The following is a 22,074-nucleotide window of genomic DNA, read 5'->3' as shown; positions in this document are numbered from 1 at the left end:
TGAAGTAACAACACTTTGATTTGACTTTGACAATATTCTACAGATTAAATCAGTGTTACACTCTGTGATAACTGGCAATGCGAAAACAGGGTTGTTGTTCAGGATTCTGTTGAACAGTTTACTGCACTGAAGAAGCACATGTTAGTGAGAACCATGTCGTCTTCAATTTCAAATGAAGGATAATACATTAATGACAGAGGATAATGAACCCACCCTTCTCTGTGCCTCCCATCCAGAGCATCCTTTGGACCGGGATCTGGACTCAGTACAATGTTATGTTGGTGAAAATAAGTTACATCATTTAGTGTGACAGTGGCGCCACCATGTGGACACACTCAGATAGTATCTCATGACACCTGATAAAATTAACAATAAATACACGATTAGGGAGAAAACGTAGGACTGAAAATGAGCTTCGAACTTGTTATGAGGAGAATCAAGTCACACTTTTTGAACTACGGATGTTATACAATGATCAACTCTGTCAAAAAATGACAAGTATACAAAGATTACATTCTTCTGAAACTCCACATGAGCTCAGCTACAGAAACATGACTCGATAAAAAAAAGGGGGGAGAGTTCATTTTTTGTCAGTGAACCTCCCATATATTTCACATAAACAGATTCCAAGCCTTTTCTGTTTTAGCCTTTATCATTTTAGATCATATTAGTATCATGTTGTTTTCCTCTCTTTTTTCATGATTTCTTTTTAACTTGACGCCCTAATGATTCAAAATGAAACATTTAAAAAAAAAACATCTGCCACACCTTTATTTAATATGTTGTACCAGAAACCATTGTTTAACACAGTATTAACATTTTACATCCACTTAATGGGATAAAATCTGTGGCAAGTGACTCAGAAACAATCTCTGATACTGTACCGCCATCTCGTGGCTAAAAGATATACAGCAACGCGCGGGAGGAAGAACAAACGGCAGTGATTTTACTATTTTACCAGATGGGATTGATTTCACAGTGCAAACAGCACAAGCATACATTCGAGTCTCTAACATACTGGAGAAACACTGGTTTGGTGTGAGAAACTCTCACTAACCGAGAAGGTGATGCGAGTTTTCCACTCAGTTTTCCTGCTCACCGCTGCTGTGATAAACTGTGCAGTCCCACGGCTCAGTGGTCTGTGTGTGTGTGCATGAGTGACCTGAAGTGAGAGCCCATTTGTCTTCACTCAGGAGACGATAAATCTCTGCCGCACCGCAAAGACAGACGAAGTCAAAGATCAGGATGTCGCCATTGACTTCATCAAGCTCACCTCTTGTTTCAGGTTTGATCGCACTTGAAAGCTGAAAGCAGTTCAGTTTCATTTACATTGGGATAATACCTACAGCAATCGTTTACAGAAAACAAAACAAACAAAAACGAACTAACAAGCATAGCTGCTTCTTCGCATGAAGTGACGAACACTAAGAGCTTTCAGAATCAAACTGTGGTTTGATCTTTGACGAGGTCACAGACACACAAAAACAACTATGGTTTAAATAACACAGCAAAAATCTGGGCTTTCACATGCTTAACCCATTTTAATCCAGGCAGTCTTACACAAGCACCTGAACCTATCATTCCATATTTGTTTGATAACGAAGATATTGAGCGTGACGAAAAACTCAGTTCTCCACAGCAACAAGTGGGTTCTCCAGGTGGATCTTTTAACTACGTACCATTTAAAAAAATAAGAATAAACCCTCAAGCTCAACACAGAAAATAAAGAACATATCTGAAAAGAGCTTGCTTGCATTTAAAGCTTTGGGTCAATGCAGGTGTTCATTTAAATTTTCTGATCCCTCAGACTTCACCAAACAAATAGTTACAGTTCGAGAAAAGATTCACTATTCCATCATTTGAAAAATTGTACAGCAACTGGCTACATTGGCGCACAAAGCTATTAAAACACTAAGCGGTGACTGGCAATCCCACTTCAAACTCACGGAGCTTCCTATCAGGCCACTGCAGAACTTCTGACCACCTTAATGAACTCAGCTCTTCAACAAGTTTTCAAACATTTCCCCATGAAATGAACATTCATGGAGTTATTCAAAGTTTCACTCAAAATCGAGCCAGAAGAGATATTTCTCAGCCCCTGCAGGAGAACACCCCTAAGGAGTCCCTTCTTTCATGTCCCGGTTCACTGGACAGTTTACCAGAAACTCTTTGAGGTGAAAGGTCGGTGGCACGCCTGACCTGAGATCGTAAACTCTGTGCAGTGACTGAAAAACGAAATCACAGGCACGAGTGGCCTTTGTGAGGTTCAAAGGTCAGATATCATAGAAGCTTGGTGAGGAAGCATTGCTCTGAAAGGACTCAGTGAGGGCTGGACCGCCGATCAGAAATCCGCTCTGTGTCAGAAGGAAATGAATCAATCTGCACTGAGACATCAGTTCACTTAATATTCCATCCGTCAGTCCCAGCTGAAGGCAGGCTGCACCGCGGACAGGTTTCAGTCTCATCACAGGTACTGGTTTTTATTCACACCTTAGGTTTGCAATGGGAAGTCTGCAGGAGGCAGTGCTTTTGCTAATGCGTTGTATTCATGGTTCGCATCTGTAAAACTAAACATACTGTTAATCACATTTCCCTCCGTGCTTCTGCTCACCTTTGACACAACAACCCACAAGACTCTGACATCACTTTTACACATGAATCTTTAAAACATTAGAAAACTGCTATATTAATATCTCATCATAAATAATACTGAACAACTAGTGCCTCAGGAAAGATGCAGTCGTATCTTTAAGTAATGTGAGAGCAGGTGGAGGGATAGAAATATATATATATATGAACAGTATATAAAGCGATTGTGTCTGACAGCAGAGCAGGGGTCATTTGTCACACATATGCCCGTCGTGTCACTGGAGGCGTATGGCGAACACACGCCAGGCTGCAGTCATGTGTTTGTGTGTGTTTCATAAGGTCCACAGATCCCCACGCCATCCCACTCCACTCAAACATGCTAATGTACCTGTGCTCTGCTCTAATTGGTCCCAGTGATGCTCGCCCCGCTCCACCTGTGTTCATGGGAAGCCTCCAGTCAGTCCTGCAGTCAGGCCCCTGCCACTGTGTGCGAGCGTGCGGCGTTAATATTATGCAAACAAACACTTTGTTGTTTGGCACTTCTCGCACCGGCCCGCCACTGTGGAAAGAACGGGAGAAAGTAAGTAAAGGGAGGAACAAGGGGTGTATGAGCCGGGGTGTGGGTGGGGGTGGGGTGTTTGAATTCATTAGTGTGATTACCTGAGGTGTGCTACTTTACAGGGGGTAATCTGCCAGCCTGCTTCATACCCTCCAAACTTCAGCCAGTCCGCTAATGAGCGCTTGGAAAAGTTAGTCAAGGTGGAGAGGTGCTCTGTGCAGCTATATACCCCAGACTGAGGCGTTATTATATATGCTGGAGCGGAAAACAAAGGAAGGCTGCCCGTCTTGTAACAAACAAGACAAATGAAGACTGATATTGCATTAAATGTTATATTTTGTTCTGATTGCGCAAAACAAAATGCTATCATGAATTTGGTGCCAGCTCGAGAAGAGAAAGCTTCAGAATAAAAACAAAGTGTGCGAAGAGATTCACATATTTTAAAGATGATGACAAAAAAATAAATCTGAGTGCAGCTGAAAGCGTTTAAACATAAAAACTGTCTTTTCAGGATGGATTCCACTAAAAACAATTATACATATCATTTATTATTATTTGTCCTACTCTATTTCTATATTTCTATACGAGTATTCCTCTGAAAGCTTAAGTAAACTAATTTATCATTACTGCTCTGTAATTCTTACATTTTCACCTTTGTCATCTTAATATTTGACCTCGTTTATGTTTTTTAGTAATTGTTGAACTTATTACAGCTTTTTTGGACTAGATTGTAATTATTACTCTTGCATGATGGTGTGAACAGTTGACCTTCCTGTCTGCAGTTTGCATTTTCTCTGTGTGTTTTTTTTCTTCCATTCCCTCCCAGGACTGGTGTGTTCCCACAGTCCACGGACATGCGTTTGAGGCTCCTCAGTGACTCATAATCTGCCCGTAGGTGTGTGTGTCGGTGTGTGTGACCGTCTGTTTGCCCTGAGATGTTGAGGGTGTCTCCTGCTGGGATCGGCTCCAGCACCCCATCACCTTGGATTGGATGAATTGGGAGTTATAGAGGAGTTTTTTTATTTATTCTTCTTATCTTCACCTGTTTCTTTTTATCATTTTGCCAATCTTCTGTAAAATACTTTCACTACATGAAAGGTGCTATGTGCAAATAAAGTTTTACGGACTGTCGAGCGCTCAGCTATGACTGATCTGTCGTAGTGGGAGCCGTGTTTTCTTTATAGTTTGAGGCGTCGCACATTTATCATGAGGGCACCGGAGGGTTCAGGCAGTCACACTGAAAAGAGTCGCCTCTCTCTAAGGTAATGTCGAGGTCTGCAGCTTATCTCCTGTGGTGTTAGAAAAGGTGGATTAGAGGCAAGATCAAACCCCATTCCCATTCTCCCTTTCTCTTTCTTTTCTCTCCCCATGAGCTCAGGCCACGGCTTTAAAGAGACAGCTGCCATGAGCAAGGCTTAGGACAGTCCGTGGGGACGGAGAAGGAGTGAGTGTCAAAGAACAATAAAAGTGCAGGAAGAGCTTGGCCATGACGAAAAAGACAAGTTAGTGGAGAGGAGAAAACCCCCCAAAAAAGATACACATACAGTGTAGTGTACGCACACGGTAGGTAGACTCTAACTTTCCCCTTCCTCTCGCCCTATGCCTCTGCTTTATCACACAGCATCAAAACATAGCTTTAGTCTCCTGAGTGGCTTGCCTTTTTATCTGCTCCCTAGCTTCCCACGGCGGGCCGCATCCACCCATAATCTGCTACCGTTTCATGTCTGGAGCACAGTAGAGGAGGATAAGGGACTTGTTCAAGTGAAGATCAATGAAGTTGTATACATAGCATATGTGCATGAGGACAGTGAGGTTCCCGTTTTCTTTTTGATGTCTATTAAAAGAAAAAAAAAAAAAAAAGGAATATTATACATGATATATTGAGAAAACCATGTCTGAGACCTTTGACTTTAAGCAATAATTACCATCAAATGAGATAAAGTGTGCAGGAAATGTCTGTCATGAAGGCTGTAAACAGAAGCGCTACTTTCTGATACTGAATCAACTCTCAGTGGATGAAACACAGAGGAGAGACGCACTGGAAACTGTAAACATGTTGCATTATACATTTGTCAAAAACACATTTGGCTGTATGTCACAAGTACCTTGTTATTTCAGACAGTGCCAAGTGTCTGTGCCTGTGAAAATCAAAGCAGACTGATGTATTGGCAGCGATAGCGAGGGTGCAAAACTGTGTCAGTGAAGCAAGGGATATCACTGGAGGCTGTTTTCTATTCACTCCACAGCTGGCGGACGAGATCTGCAAGGACTAATTGTGTATCAGTTGGAGGCTGCAGGAATTCTCAGTTTGTGCTTTGACTGTTCTTTGTACTGTGGTCTACCCGCCTTCCCACCCAAGTGGCACGCATTCGCACCAGACAAAGGGAACTTAAAAGTACAGCGGAGAAGCCTTGGGACACGCGCACACAAACACACATGTACACAAATCATCGATCGACCCCAAAGTCAACCCGTGACCCTGACCTTCCTCTACCCCTTCAGGAGCGATCTCCTGCAGGAATCTGTGGAGAAGAAGAAGAAGAAGAAGAAGAAAAAAAAAAAAGGCCAGAAAGTTGGTTTTGAAAAGAAGTCGTGTTGATAAAAAAAAAAGACAAAAAAAAAAAAAAAAAAAAAAAGATGGAGAACAGAAAAAAAATGACACTGCATTGACTGTTGGAATGAATAAAAGGGGAAGGGAGGAAAACTTTGCATTTGGAAGAACTGATCAAAGTAATTCCCACAGGAAATCTGTCTTAATGAGAGTTGTACACGGAAGAAAGGGATGGAAGACAAGGAGAGTGAAAAAGAAGAAAAGAAGGGTATGGCACGCCATTCCTTCACAGAGAAAAAGAGAGAGAGATGAATATACGGCGCCCGGCGGAAGGAACGTGCGTGAGCGTGTGTGTGTGTGTGTGTGTGTGTGTGTGTGTTGGATGGGGGTTGAAGGGTGTTTTCAAGATCGTTTTAACGTCTTCACTGAGGGAGCGTCAGAGGCAAGGCCAGGTTAATTAAACCCGAGGGAGAGCCAGCTGAGGGGGCCCGCATTTGAATATGTCACAGAAATAGCACGACTGTGTCAGCCGGGGCCGGATGGCGGGGCCCGGCGAGCAAATCTGTTGACTTTGCATTACGCGCTAAAAGGAAGAGAGAGAGAGAGGGAGAGAGAGAGAGAGAAATAAAGACAGTCAGAAGGAGAAGGAGGCGGGGGGCGCCGGGATAATTTGTGTGGCGATGATGTTTGGCTCTTCTTTACCCCGCCGTGCCACCGGATTTCTCTGAGTTATTAATGTTTGCCATTATCTGCATTATGCTGGAGGACAGTGACTTGGAGAAAAAGAAAAAAAAAAAAAAACTGAAGAAATTTATATGGGACAAATATTGACAATAGCTGGCTCCTGGGTATTGGAGAAGAAAAGATGCAAACTATGTTAATGAATGGTAATTAACCACTAGGGTTTGTCTCTCCTGGATCCCTGCTAAATTGGTCCCCGAGTTGCAGCGAGAGACAGTCCTGGCCTAATCCTTTATTATAAAAAGATAAAGGAAAACGACATCATTAGCATATATTTGAGAAGGGAGGGGGGATTAAAAAGTGGAATTATTTCTTTTTAATTCCTGAACGGCGGATTCTTCACACCATTGTTAATTATACATAATAAAAAGAAAGAAGGAAAGTGAGAAAGAGGAAAACAAAAGCCAGGAGGTAAAAAAAAAAAAAAAAAAAAAAAAAAAGAAGAAATTTGAGAGGAGAAGTGTGGGGTCTCTTGTGTAGAATGCCAACTCAAGGACAGAGACCAGGATCATAGTTTAATATTAAAAACGAATAATGAGATTGGGAAGCAAAGGGAAACAGATAAAAGGGAATGGAGGTAGCTGTGTCAAGGATGCAGCCGCTCGCGTTACACAACCGTGAGCGCTCGTTCACACTCTTATTAATGATGTCAACAGCAGGGGTCACCTGTTATGAACAGGAACCACGCCAACAGGCCACTGTCAATCACGCCAGAGGTGAGAGAACCCCGCTGACCGGCGGCCGTCCTCGGTCGCTATCACACAGCGACTGACAGTCCTCTGAACCCGCTGAAAAGAGGAGGAGACGTGACAAGGAACACGGCCGTCAAGTCGAGCGGCTTTTTATTTAGAAATTCTCATAATATGGATCAACACGCAACACAATTCATTCTTAATTTAAAACGCAGTGAAATATCCTTCAAACGCAGACTTGCGGAGCAATTGATGAATGAAACACAAAAGGTTTTGATCAAAGCCTCAGAGAGCAGTTCAAGTCTTTTTGGTTTTTTTTTTTTTTTTTTTTGAATGAATCTAACCTCCTTCCCTGAATTTCTGCCTCTTTGCAGGCTTGGACTTTCTTAAAGTGTCGACTTGGCACCGCCAGGTCAAGCCTCTGCACCCTAAGGTCCTTGAGGTGTCTGATAAATTAGGGGGAGAGGTAAAAGAAAGTTAAAAAGGTGTAACTTAAACATTAGTGTAAGCATTTGCCTTATCACCCCGGGTCTGCGCGGAGAGTGGAGAGTGGCTGTACTGTAAATTAGCTTGGCACTAAAGGGCCCCTGTCTGATAGACATAGTGCAGTGAGTGCTAACACAGATGTCGAGGGCTCATTTACAAAAGCCGGGCTGCTGTGTTGAGCCAGTGGCCCAGAGTGAGTCGACAGCGCTTTTCTCACAAATATTGGTTCTGCTGCCCCGGCTCAGCTTGGCTCAGCCCGGCTCCCACTGAGTGGGAACTGGGGAGGGAGAGAAGAAGGGAGGGAGAAAAAGAAGTGGATGACAGTTTTCCCAGCCTCAGCCCAGGGAGTCAGGCTTTTTCGCTGACTGGTGTTGCAAGCATGGCCAGCTCTTCTGTCAGCACTTTCCTCTCCTTCATCTTCACGCGCACAGCCTCCATTAGCTGGCCGGCAGAGGGGATCTGCAGGGGAGGAAAAGGAGAGAAAAAAAAAGGGTGTGGGGGCGGAGGTGGAAAGGGGTTAGAGAAAATGAGGAAAACACACAAATGCACCACCATTAAAAAAAAAAAAAAGTCAGATTTTTGACACCTGGCAGCTTTTCAGAGGCCTGTTTGCTGTTTTGTGAAACAAGAGAAACCCAGATGGGGCCTGAGGACTCGTGAAACTTCTGAGGGACCTTCCACAACCGAGTATTTTGACAAAGCGGGGAGAGCGAGCGCAGCAGTCGTACCGAGACTGGATTTCAGAACCCACTCAACCTTCCTTTGTCACAATGCGCAGGTCTTAAACATTCCTGTATGTCCCAGAAAAGCTTTCTGATAACCGTACATATATTTTTACAACTGCTGTTCATTTTAGTTGCTTCTCCTGTGGTAGTGTTGTGTCACAAATGACTGCAGAGATAATACCGTTTCACCGTACATCAGTGTGTGAGGTGGAAAAGAGACTTTTTTTTCCCCTTTAACCACAAAAAAGCAGCAGCCTTCTTTTCAAGAGGCTGAACACACTTGAGCTTGAGTCGATCACATCCAGCAGATGATCCTCCAGGCAGAATTAACATCGCTGGAAACACTCACAGTATTATTTGTGGTGTGTTTTGATTGTATGTATATGTGAATGATAAAAAAGTTACATGTTAAGAAACTTCCAATAAGCTGAGTCAGTCATGGGAACAATGGCTGGTGAAAATAAAGAGGCTGCAGGTATCTTCACATAGTTCTCTCAAAAAGTTTATTTGTTTTTATCCCATATGGAGGGATTTTATGGTCATTGGGACACATGATCAGAGGCATGCACAGGTACTGCATCACCCAAAAAAAACTAAATTTAAGTATTCACTCTCTCTCACACAACAGCATCCTTTCTGTCTCTATGAAGATGCTCATTTTACACTTCTATAGATCCACATCTAGTGAACAGTGGACATGTTTAAACATTCACTGGGCTCAAAATGTCATGAAAACTTTGTTCTAACATGTCCAGAGAAGCATGGCCACTAACCAAGGAGCAGGGACATTATTTTGTATTCAGCAAAAAAATGGTGCTGAACTGGCAACATGCAGAGACAAGTGAGCTTCTGCTGAGATTTGTTGGCGAGTTACAGGACCATGACCTGATCGTCTCCTTTAATCTTGCTGTGTTCTGTTCAGTATTAGTGTCACCAGTGGAATGTGTCCCGGCAGGAGTGGGTGGAGGTGACGTGAACTTCGGTCAGTGTGGGAAAACTGATGCACTTTATTAGAAAAAAAAATTGTGACAGCTCAGCCAACAAGCAGTTTCAGCATCTTGTGACTTGAATGTGATCAAAGTACTTTGTGTTTGAATTAGTTTCCCAGAGCGATGCATTTGACAGCAGCTAACAGTTCAGAGTCAAATCAAGCTGGCAAAATAAACACTCGCAAGCTGATGATGGAGCATTTCTGTTGTTAAGCTCCAAGCTCAGGAGGTAACCATCTTTGGATTACTTCACTAAAACAACAACTTTACAGTAACTTTACTTTGAACTCTGCTACAAATACACTGAGAATAGTTCCTTCTCGTTGATGAAATCGACTTAAAAATAAATGTGAAATGCAAAATGACAGAAATTTAAACATGAGAGCAAATGGAATGTTCGTTCCAATTAACTCCAAAGCGGTTGTGCAAATATCTAATAGCAACTCAACTGACTGACAGTCCAAAGTTTCATGTGGAAAAGACACACGCTGTGATTAACACACTCTGGAATCAGCGCTGAACTTGATGTGTTTTAAAAATACAAAAGAGGACTGTCAGGAGACTTGAAACCATCATTTATCAATACGTCAAGGAGACTGAGGCCCCCGGAAACTCTCTCCCCCTTTTTCTCGCTCTCACACACACATGCATGCACCCTCACACACACACACACACACAGACACACACTGTGTGCCCCCTGACATCTTCTCCTCTTCATTAAAGGTAATAGGAACAGGGAACACAAGGCCGTGTGTGCTGGCGTGAGTCTGTGTGTGTGTGTGTGTGTGTGTGTGTGTGTGTGTGTGTGTGTGTGTGTGTGTGTGTGTGTGCGCGCGCGTCAGTTCCAGCAGCACTGGATGCATCAAACACACGGCGTTACTCCTTAGAGAACCGCTACAGTGAAGGAACTGCTGAGACATCTCCCTATGCCTCTGTCCTCCTGGGAGAATTCACTCCCTGTCTTACACACACACACACACGCACACACGCACGCACACACACTCGCATAGAAACACACTTATATACACACATTTCCTAATCAACTAATTGCACTTAGAGCCACTAACTATGCAAACAAACCCACTAAAATAGAGACATAGCCGCAACACAAGGCTCTGCGGGACAGCGGAGTGGGAGACCGGATCATTAACAGTCCCAATATGGGAACGTGGGGTAAACAACACTAACAGGTAAACATGTTCCACATAAAGTCAACCAAAGTGAGATTTAGGTCTAAAACAAACATCCAAATCATGAGCAAAAATCAATTTAAACATTTAAGGAGTCCATGAAAGCCACAGTGTACATGTCTTTATTAATTTCAGACCTACCAGTGTGTTTATTTGCAACCAGCAATGCACGTTTATTTCTCAAAAATAATAGAAATATCTTCATTACTCACCGACAACTTTTATTATCGGAGAGAAGAAAATATTTGAATCCAACAGCAACAAGTATTTTGGACTTCGCTCCCCTTCAGGAAGGAGAGGTCACACAGTCACAGTGATGAGCCTAAAGTCCTGAACTCGACCTTATCTCATGCTTTCACGAGAATACACATGAACTGATCCAGCTGATGTGCAGAAATTATTTCTAAATTACCAGCAAAACTGGCTCCTATTAAGACACTGTGCAAAGCCAAAAAGCCCAGCTGGCTACTAAAGAGGAACGGTTTACCTGGTTCTATGTGACGCTAATATCAACATGAACTTTTGAACTCAGCATCATAGCGTGGGGATCACATTATCAAACAACAAAACAGCAACAGCACGGTGCATTTCTGTAATTAAAGGGCCTCTATGTCACAGATAATTGACATAGTAGAGAAAGTAGTCAAAAAGACGATTCATTAAATGATCCAGATGTGATCCAGATCACAGCTGGATACTGAATTCTTCACATATCTCAATAAGAAATTAGAATAATACAGTAAAAAAAGTATATTTACAAGAAAGTTTCATCTTCACATGGCTTCGTCATATGTCACCATTTCATTTTTGTTTTTATGATATAGTAGATTTTGCTGTTTAGATCCATCTCACCATGATTTGTTTCTTACATCAGCAGATTCTGGCACAACAAAACACTCGCACTCGCACGCAGAAACAGGACAAGCAGGACTATCATTCCCTTTCATCTAACTGCCACATTGGCTGGGGACTGATACCCTGAAGGATGGTTGGAGGTAAGCTATGATGCAGCTGCTCTGCTGGATCCCCTGGGCTGCTTAAGGCAGTGTTAAGAACTGGCACTAATGTTATGCTACAGTTGATTTAGCTGGGCCCCTGTCCCCTTTGGCAGGGCGCGCTAGCACCGGCACCGGCGTTAAGCAACACAAGCACTGTTTTGCAAGAGGCCCTGTCCCCTTTGGCAACACTAAAATAGCTACTGTAGCATTAAGCCATGCTAACTTACACCCATTACTATTCAACAGGCCCTGCAGAGCCGACCTTTTGTCTAGGTATGATTCCACGAACATGTTTCAGAAGTGAACTGACGCGCAAAGCCACTGACACTGACGTGTGTGCATATATATCACACACACACACACACACACACACACACACACACAGACACAGACATACACACAGAGACACGCACACACACACACACACAGGGGCTGCAAGCAAAAGGTGTTTTTATGAGCCAATTAAATGACAATACTATACTATAGCCTGGGGCACACCTCAAGGCGAGGAGCAGCTCAAAGTTGCAGCACTCCAGTGACCATTGTCTGGTAGTGGCATTACACACAAAAAGTTTTTTTTTTTTTTTTTCATAAAAGATCGATCATTCTGGTTCTTTCGTCTTCTCCCTTGGAACGGGTTATCACAATTATTTCCAAGGGCCCAATTTGTGAGCAGCTGCGAGATTGTGTCAGTCTGCTGGATATCTAAATGAGAGAGACGAATCTCAAAGCCTAAAAGACCTAAGAGAGGCATGCCTGCGTGGACTCCGCCGCTACAGCTTTTTCTCAGCGACTCAACACCTTCTCAAGATAACTGCAGCACTCGTGTATAAATAGGTAGAAGTTCCTTTTGAACTGAGGTATACTACGAGACGCCACTTGTGTACTGAACAGTCTTACTGAAGAGTTTATCTCCATACTTTAATGTGGTTTGTATGTTCATATCCAGAGAGTCCAGAACTTGCACAGCAGCAACAAAATGACCATAAAAATATTGAGAATGACTGGGATCATTAGGAGTGTTTTCAGAGAGATCACGGCTACTCCTCACACATATCTGTCCCTGGCTAGCGAGTCATCTCCAATCTAGGCCACTAGTCAAGGTAAGGGAGAAGTAGTTACAGCAGTTTCATCACTGAAGGGGAAAAAACAGCTCTTTGATCTTTGATCTTCTCACTTTTGTTTGAAAATCAAATTTATCAAACGAGGGAATAACAACAACAACATGATAAATAGATTAAAAAAAGCACAAAGGCACCACACTAAAAAGTCTTGCATTTGATTATCTGCAATAATGAATATGTCACATTTGCAAAGGGGCTCAGGTAAGAAAATCACTAAAGCACCGACAAGCCTATTCTCTAGCTCTTCTTCGTAATTACCTACCCCGGCAGCGCAGCAGATCCCTCTCTTTTCTCCCCTTTAGGCCACTAGAGACTGATATGAAAGGGAATTGGACACTTGGGGCCACAAATACTGTAATTAAAAATCTCTCCTTTTCTTGATACGTTGTTTGGAAACATCATTTCAGTGCGCAACATGCATTTGTTAGGGATCTGACCTAAATACACCCTAGATTAAACACAGGAAAGCACCGGGTCTTTGTTTCAGGTTCCTACTCATTAGGTGTGAAAATGAGGTGATTCTGGCATGTTTGGGGTGTAAATATAGAAAGGTGATATCCATACAAAAGAGACACAACCTTTAGGTAAAACTCAGCAGTCGAGAGCATAACTTAACGGCGTGGCTCATTGGCCACGGCGGTGCACTGAGAAGGAGGTAAAGTCGACAAAACTGTGCAATTTCGGCAGAAAAGTGTCACATATATAACAAAAAAGGTGACAAGACGTTTTGCATTTCAGTGTTTGCTCAGGGTATTGAGTGAAGCGGTTCGTTTTATCGGGAAATATCCACATTACTTCTCTTTCTTGAGTCTCCAGCATGCTTCAGAGTTTTAACCTCACCCTGGTTGGTTTATCAGAGTGGGCTATACCCAGTAATGATGCAGTGTATGAAAAAAGAAAAAAACAGAGTCTGAGTGCTTTGATATTTTTAACTTGCGCTCTAATATACCCCTGGAAACCTCCTCCTGGTCCCCAACACAGTTCCAGTGACATATTTACAGTACAAAGCCTCGCCTCGAGTCCCCTCCACACACATACAAACATATTTACAGAGACAGAAAAGAGAGTGGCTGATTTAATTAGCTCAATCATTAAATGAGGCTTAATTAGAGTCACTTTCCTTCAGAGGGAAGTGTGGGACTCAAAGCTGTTCCTTGTCATTACAGAGGCATAATGAGCCACACTACACAACGCACTGCGGCTCACCCTCAAAGCTCCAACAACAAAAGTTTTTTTTTCAGTGCATCAGCACATCGGAGCAACAAAGCCACTGATGTCTTAAACCAGGGGTTATCAATGAGACCTCCTGGAAGCGCCAATATAGAAGAAGTCCTCAATACAGTTGGGTTTGTTGACACAATATTCTATTGCACGGAAAGGCTGCTGTAAATCTTAGCCAAAGTTTGATGTTACAGGAAATATCTCAGTGCCGGAGACCATCTGTTAACACCTTCGGTGTTTTATAGCAAGTCCAGTCCAGTCCAGACCGGTCTGGCCTGTTTCTATCACTGTCCTAATGTAGTGCTCACCTGCTTGTTATAGCTGGGAGGCTGATAAGAAGTGATGCTTGTACGCCTCCCCTGGGTGTGATTGTGAGGTAAATATTAGCTGGCCCTCAGCGTCACCCCATACCAGTAAACCAAACCACTGTCCTCTCATAAAGAAATCAACAGAGTCAATGACTTTTTAAATGTTATTATGCTGTCATGAGGCTCGAGATAGGTGTGTGTACACAAAATGAGTCTGAAAAATGATCTGGAGGGAACGTGTGTGTTAGCGTGCGTGTGCACACGTTTGCATGCACTTGGTCCTCCTGTTCATTATTGGCCAGCAGCAGAAGCCAGTCATTTCCCTGTCTTCATAAAGACTTGGCCCATTAAATTCTACCTCCAGTCAATAATTAGGACTCCACAAATAAACCAAAGGCAATTAAATCAATGCTTCCCCGGGCCGGTGCCTGGACCCCATGGCCCACATGGACACTCCATCTTCACTGCTGGCCTTATTCATGGTAGGTTGCGGTGGAGCCATACAGTACACCCCCTGGCCTGCTCATGATTATTAGATAGCATCGTCCCTTGATTCGGGCTATGGAGCACAGCTTATGGTGGCTCTCTACTGAGAGGCATAGGGTTTGATTTCATTAACTCGCCAGTAGAGGTGAGAGATGAGGAAATGAATGCAATGTTTCATTTCGTTTTGAGTGGACATGTGGGGCAGCGGCCGAGGGGGGCTCCAGAAATCTATGGCACTTCTTTGGCGAGAGGGGAGCCGGAGTGCAACGCATACACAGTCACATGTCTTTATTTCTGCTGCACACAGTTCGCTAAAGTGTTGCGGATGTCTCTCTCTCTTGTTACGCTGATGTGTGGCAGCAGATGACAGTGATTGCCAACAATGGCCCACACATACAGGCACAGATACGCATATAGATACCTCTCCTGAGCCACACACACACGTGCGCGCAAACACACACAGATTGAGTGATGGCTTTGCTATTGACAGGGCCACTGAGATAATAAAGTGCTGTCCCGCCGTCAGCTCCATTAGGCACTGACAGTGACAAGATGAGGCTGTCGTCAGTGCGCACATGCACACGCGAGTATGTGCACGTACCCAGACATACACTCCGATGGACACATCCTCATCCTCTTCCAGTGACAGCCAGCCAGTTAGAGACACGGAGCTCTCTCATCTTTCCTTTCACTGGGTCTATTTCTGTCTGTGTGTCTTTTTATCCGAACAAGTGTGTGAGTGCAGCCCTGGGTAAGATCATATCACTATTAGGGGAGTGTATTATTAGTGTCACAGGCAGGGTGACAGGCCAGGCCATTTCACTTCACAGATGTTCTGCTTGGTGAGCCTTTCATAAGCTATGACAGAGCGCGGAGAAACTAGCGGGGAACCGTATGAGAGTTCTGTAAGTGTGTGTGCTGTGTAGAAAAATGTGTGTTTCTGAGCATCGGGTTACTCGTGCTGCAGACAGATGATCATAGTGGCCTTGAAAATATAAAATTAAGAGAAAGTACTGCTCCTAATTAACAAATACAGACATTAAAAGTATGTTTGCAGGGATTCCCTTCAGCTCTTGTCCCACTGCCTTCAATGCAGAAGACGCAGGCAGTGACGGAGCCCGTGGTGACTTTATACAATATGTTTTTGAAAACCAAACAGTGAGAGGAAACTGCGAGATGCAGAGAAGAAGAAAAATATAAATAAATAAACAAAAAACAGAACAAGATGGACTTGAAAGGGGAGAGAAAAAGTCTGTTTTCAGTGAAGGGGGGGATGACTGCGGTGGTCCCAGCGGTCCCCACAGGGACCTGGGGGCGAGTCTCAGCCTTGTCATACTCCGCTCTTCTCCTCCTCCACTCTGCACACAAGCTCCAGCCCCCCTCCACCTCCCCTGTTCTGCCCACGGAAAACGTCGATAGCAGGCTGCCGGTGCCGAGGTCTCTGGTGGACACTAGCTCATTCTCCCGGCATCGACAGGCCCGCCAAATCAATATTTAGTTCCCCACTAACAAGCTGCCTCGGGGTCTGAGCCAGAGAGAGAGAGAGAGAGAGAGAGAGAGAGAGAGAGAGAGAGAGAGAAAGAGAGAGAGAGAGAGAGAGAGAGAGAGAGAGAGAGGGAGAGAGAGAAGAATGCGGGACAGTGGAGGATGGCAAAGAGAGACAGAACAGGGACTGAGAGCTGTCCAGCTAGAAGGGAAAAACATGGATTCAGTAGAGTGTTGTGTGTGTGTTAGTGTGGGAGGGGGAGAGGAAGGTGGAAAGGTCAGAAGAAGATCTGGGGAACAAGAGAACAGCGTCTGGTGTGTGTCGTGGTGCGGAGGCGACGCATGAGTGCCTGCGGCGGCCGCTGACAAGAACACAGACAAGACACACATCCAAACTCGACACTCTCAATCATACACATATCACAGCGAGCAGACGTTGACAGCGCTCGAGCAAAGCTCCAGCAGAGCACTCACAGATGAGTGGCTGCGCACACACAAAGACTCCGGCGCACAGTCAGGATGGAGTTGCTTTTCTTTATTTCATCTTTTGCGTCATTGTTTTTTTGCCGGAGCTTTTGAGTGGGATCATTGCGCTGGGAACGAAAATCATCCAGCCTTTACAGTATTTGGGTGAAACTGAAGCGCAGTTATTTTATTTTAATTAATTTTTTTTAATCCGATAAAGAAATTTGCCAGTCATATGAACCTGATCTATTCAGGGAGCAAAAAAACACCTGAAGATTTGAGGGAAAAAGCCAGTGAGATCCAAATAAATTAAAAACTGCAGATTTTGAAATTAGTTGACATGTTTTAGTATCAAAGAGAGTAAGATGTCTTACCACTTTGACAGTAACTTTACACCTAATTAGCATACATCTTTTTTAAGACAAAGTATCATCAGCATTTATCTATTCCTTCAAATAAATAAACTTTTGAAAAATTGTTCACAAGGCAAAAACTTGCCCGTTTAAAAAAACGGTACAGTTTCCTTTGTGACTAAATAAGTCAGTGTTCTTTCTTACTGTTTAGTAGACTGTATTCGCAATTAGCAGTTCTTCCCTGTGGCACTGGCACCGAGGGAAAAAGACCTGCTGTGCCCCCTCGTAATGACCAGTTCCATTATTATTGCACTAATTATGATTTTTACTTCATATGAGGAAAACAGATTAAAGTAAACGTTATAATTAAATTCTAAAGGGAAATAAAACTACGACATATTTTTTTTTTGCTCTTGGAAAAAAAAAAAGTGTTTTGAAATGCGACTAAGTGCAATTCTTGTCCAGGAATAAGTAGCTTCTTTGGTCGTTACTGAAAGTGTGTGAGCCTTACCTTCTGTTGGAGGATGTGGCTGAGGTGGTCCAGCCACGCCTGGTCCCTGGGACCCTCGGAACAGGTCGCTGTTCTCTGGAAGCACACAGCAGAAGCGTACCGTTTTGTTTCAGCGACAAGAGATTTGAAGCAAAGTACAGGCTGAGAGGTTTAATTGGATGTTTGGTACGTATAGCTTCAACACATTGTAGAGATGTAAGCATTTTGTAGGTGGACGACTTGGGCAAAAACGTCTAGTCAGTCAGTATCAAGGTCTGATGTTTCCAGAAAACATGTAAAAGTGTGTTAATGTTGGCCTCTTCAAATATGCTGCTAAAGGGCAGAAACGTACCGTCACACCGGCACGGACCTTGAGCAAACTCTCTGGAGATTCAGTGGCAAGGTACGCCGGTATACCTTTGCATAGTACTCATGTATAAAGACCTCACAGAGTGGTAGCCTTGTTACTGCTAATGAATAGGGTGAGGAGCAACAGCGTGGCCATGTACACCTCAGCACTAATGTGCTACCTCTTCGCTTCAAACCCCAGGTGTTGCCACTGGAAATGAAGCGACGAGCCTTGTGCTTCCACACGGGGACACGGGAAGGGCAGGTGGGGGCGAGATGTGTGCGCGTTGTTGAATTCAAATGTTCCCGATCTTACGGAATGGCAGATCTGACAGGCAAAAAACCCGAACAGTTTGATGTACGAGTTCAATGCCGCAAGTCAGCAAAGGGCCTCATACAGAGTAGATATGGGCCTTCAAAGAGCTCCCTTCAGGAGATTATTTCATCAACAGTGAACAATGAAGACACAAAATTCTCAGGAATTATGAGGTGACTCAGGAACAAGAGTTACATTCTATACCACTAAATTAGACCATTTTGATAATGCATAACAATACACACAATATCCGTGAGCCTAAAATGCCAATAAAAATTAGGAGCATAACCAAAAGGAAACTTCAATCTTCATGCTTACAGTGATTTTGTTTCTGTTTAGAGTATTCAACAATAATGACTAACATGTTTGAGAGCTTAAGAAAGCCGTTGACTTTGATTTATTTCATGAAGCAGCTAAAATGGATACACTGCCAGCGTTCGTCTAGTGCAATCTAAACACAATTTACCTTTGCAACCCTGATGTGACAGCAGGGACCACTTGTATGTGTGATGAAAGTGTGTAGCGGTCAATTCATTAGTCTGGAGAGCTGACCTGTAGCTATGCGTCTCTGGCCTTTATATTCATATATAAAAGGCTGCGGTAATAGCACTCGAGCTTGGATTGCATGTCTAATTCGTAAATGATTGTTGAGCAGCTGAGAACTTAACAGAGAGTGAGGCTGAAGCTCGTGTGTGATTATATTAATGAGAGAGAAAAGAGAACTGAGCCAGAGAGGATTTTTTTTGTGACTGATGCCTTCAAATCTCTCACCAGAGGGGGAAGGCGATGTGCGAAAGACCGTATGTGCACAACACTGTGGGTGCTTGTCCACCCTTGGTAGATATATTACAAGCACTGATCCTCCCTCTCATATTAGGTGGAAAACAAACCGGCCTAGCAATTATAACCTTATTACATCTGGATCATTAACAACAAGTTGCCCAGGGAGCCTCGAGCTGCTCAGGCCTTTCCAAAGCACACTATGGAACGGAAATAGGCAAAGAAAAAAGAAAGAAAAAAAAAAACCTGTGCAGGATACAAATAGTAAAATGGGCTGACTGGATGCGCTTGCAAATGTGATTTGCATTGTATGTGTTCATATATGCATTGTATAAAATTAAAAAGCTGAAATTTCCTGTGCGTATGAAAAAAAAAAAAAAAAATATAGGACTGATAACTTTCTAAATCTACAAAATTTAACAACTCTGCCTCCATTCTCCTGAGATCGTTTCAAACGGTGGTGTTCTCTGGCTCTTTGTTGTACTCTTACTAACTAAATAATCAGCACGGTCATAGCCAGAATCCTGTTCAGCAAAATGCTTTCACAGGAAAAGCTCCATTTGGCAGAAGCAAACCATCGAACTCAGGGAAATGCACAAGACTGAGAAAACATGAAAAGTATTGTGGTCATTGCACCAAGGTCAAACTCTCCTAACATACAAACACAGTCAGGAATAATTCATTGAGGATTATTGATAAAGCAGAAATTCAAAGGTGCATTGATTCTGAAACCAGGAAGCAGAATTCCACCAAGTTTGAAAACATCTACAAGTACTGTTGACTAGAGGCCACTGTCCAAATCAGAGAAAGGTAAATATGCTGACATTATACTGACAGCGCGGCACTTCAATTTAAAAGTAAAACAGAAAAGCAAAAGTTCCAGTAAGTGTGGAACTCGAATCCAGCACACCTGTACTGCATCGCCAAGTGAATACATGAATAGATTTACAAAGTTTTGGACTTGTTGAGAATCCTGGTAACCACATGTCTAAATGTTAATTTTAATTTTAATAATAAAAAAAAAAAAAACCCAGAAGCTACAAAGACTGTGCAACTCTATAAATAGCCCGAGTAATTACAATTTTAAAGATACCACTTCATCTTAAAGTGTTTAAATTGTGTTAAATTCTTTTAATTAATTCTAATGAACATTTTTTTTAAAGATTATTAGATAGAAATATCTTATTTTGAGCAACATTGCTAAATAATGACAGAATTTGGCATGCACACTTGTCATACCCATATTTCATCACTCAGCTATGATAACCACAAAACTGAAAATCTACCACATAGCAAATCTTTGTTGAGGATGGACAAAACAAACATACACTCAAATTAGAATAGAATACAAATAATTTAGAGATCCCAGAGAGGAATTCTTAAAACACCAAGCAACCCACTAATGACCATAAGTTTGTAGAAATTTACAGCGAGGACACAAATGTAATTCTACCCTCTTGGGTTTCAGCTATGATGATGGGGACTTTCCGTCAAGTGAGAAAGTGTTCTCTGCCATCACCTGGGTGGGTGGAGCTCTGCTGCAGGAGGATAAGATTGGTTTCAAGCGTGAGTGAGTGCCTGGTGGGCCCTCTCTCATCGTGAGATAGATGGAAGAAGTTCCCCAGGGAGGCCAGGCTGATTGTAACATAGAGTTGCTAATTGATGACATGGCTCAGTATGATCTATAGAAGTGCGAAACTAAGACTTTACAAGCGGTCAACAGCCAATAGGAAGAATTTTTCCATTCAATGATTTTGTTTGCCACAAAGAAAAAATAGAGTTGCACTTAGTCAACTTGTGCCATACTAAATCTTAAAGTTGAAGGGTGCTTCATGTATGGAAGAGTTTTTGAACTTGTCTGGCTTGAGAAACACGGGCTGTAAGCATCCACACTCTTCTGCACTGCAACTTTCTGACTTATTAGTGACATACTTTAGTGTGTGTTTCACTCTCACAAAAGCCGCTGCTCGGTCTTGTTTACCCACCCACTTTCATCAATGCATCTATTGGAAAAAGTCAGTCCAGAGCAGAAGCTTTCAACAAGGCCAAAACTGTTAGTTACAGGTGAAATGAAGTTGGGAGAGAAGGCTTCTGTTCCTCCCAACTCCTCCAATTTCCATCTACAGTATGTCTTCCCCAAGGAGGAAAAAAAAAACAACTCACCACACATTTATTTTCAACAAACAAGATGATATTGATGAGATAATTTCTTTTCCAGTCTCAGGTAAATCATTGAGCAAGCCTCTACCCAAAAAACTTTTAAGTGATCTAAAATCTTTCGGAATAAAAAAGTAAATCTCGTATAGGTATATTGTGCGCTGTGGGCATAATCAAACTTAATACAGACCCTCCAGTTAGCATTTGTATGAAATGATGGACCACGGTCCCTTGGCCTTACCTGATCAGTTTCCATTATGTCTGCAAGATCATTCTCCGACATATTGAGAATGGAGGCAGCCATGGATTTGACTTTGATCATCGACTTGGCTGAGAGGCCGCCCTTTGCTGCTGTGGAGTTGGCCTGCCTCAACCTCCTCCTCTTCATCAACTGCTGCTTGACCTCTTGAACGTCTAAAAGTATTTCACTGGCCAGGGCCTGAAGGGGGGAGGAGAAAAAGGAATAAAAAAAGAAGAAGATGATGAAATGGATATAGAAAAACAAGAGGGATAGCTCTGCCTGGCAGATGAATAAATGAAATTGATCAAGCATGCGCCAGAGAGGCCTAGTACATTATGGAGGAATATTGAGTTTGACACACTCAGATTCTCTTCGGTTTCGCCTCACGCTCCCCTGTAGGAATGTGGACCTGAGGGTTTGTTGCCCTGCCGATTGAAAGCTGAGGGAACGCAGCTTTGATATCAAACGCACCCCAAGTTTTGCTAAATTCTCCAAAGACAGAGAATCATGCATCACAGAGAGAAAGTCAGAGAGAAACTGAAAATACAGCCATTCATTTATTTATTTGCTTTCTGAATGTCTCACAGTACAACAGGGCAGCATAACACTGTTAATAATTAAGCTATGAGGGGCTGTTTCAAATGGTGCCCGAGTGAATGGCAAGCGAGACGGGGAAGGCCTGGGATGGCACAGTTGTCGGGCACTAAATGGGAGTTTGCTCTAAATACAGAGAGACAATTAAATGTTAAAACTGCCACTGTACACGAGAAAGTCAATAAA

The 22,074-nt window shown here is 43.0% G+C and overlaps 1 protein-coding gene across 1 annotated transcript in view; it reads right to left on the bottom strand.

The window, feature by feature from the left end:
- Positions 1 to 7,442: 7,442 nt before the first annotated feature.
- cntln (centlein, centrosomal protein) overlaps positions 7,443 to 22,074 on the bottom strand; it is a 79,737-nt gene continuing 65,105 nt past the window's right edge. The window contains exons 25-27 of the mRNA XM_030095133.1: positions 21,295 to 21,492; positions 17,474 to 17,548; positions 7,443 to 8,077 (exon numbers count right to left, since the gene is read on the bottom strand). Of these exons, the coding sequence (XP_029950993.1) occupies positions 7,967 to 8,077; positions 17,474 to 17,548; positions 21,295 to 21,492 (384 nt within the window). The 3' untranslated portion in view covers positions 7,443 to 7,966. The remainder of the gene's footprint in view (positions 8,078 to 17,473; positions 17,549 to 21,294; positions 21,493 to 22,074) is intronic.

The sequence above is a fragment of the Salarias fasciatus genome, chromosome 6, assembly GCF_902148845.1.
Source record: "Salarias fasciatus chromosome 6, fSalaFa1.1, whole genome shotgun sequence".
NCBI lineage: Eukaryota > Metazoa > Chordata > Actinopteri > Blenniiformes > Blenniidae > Salarias > Salarias fasciatus.
Note: the sequence above shows the minus strand (reverse complement) of the source record. Positions and strands in the feature narration are given on the sequence as shown.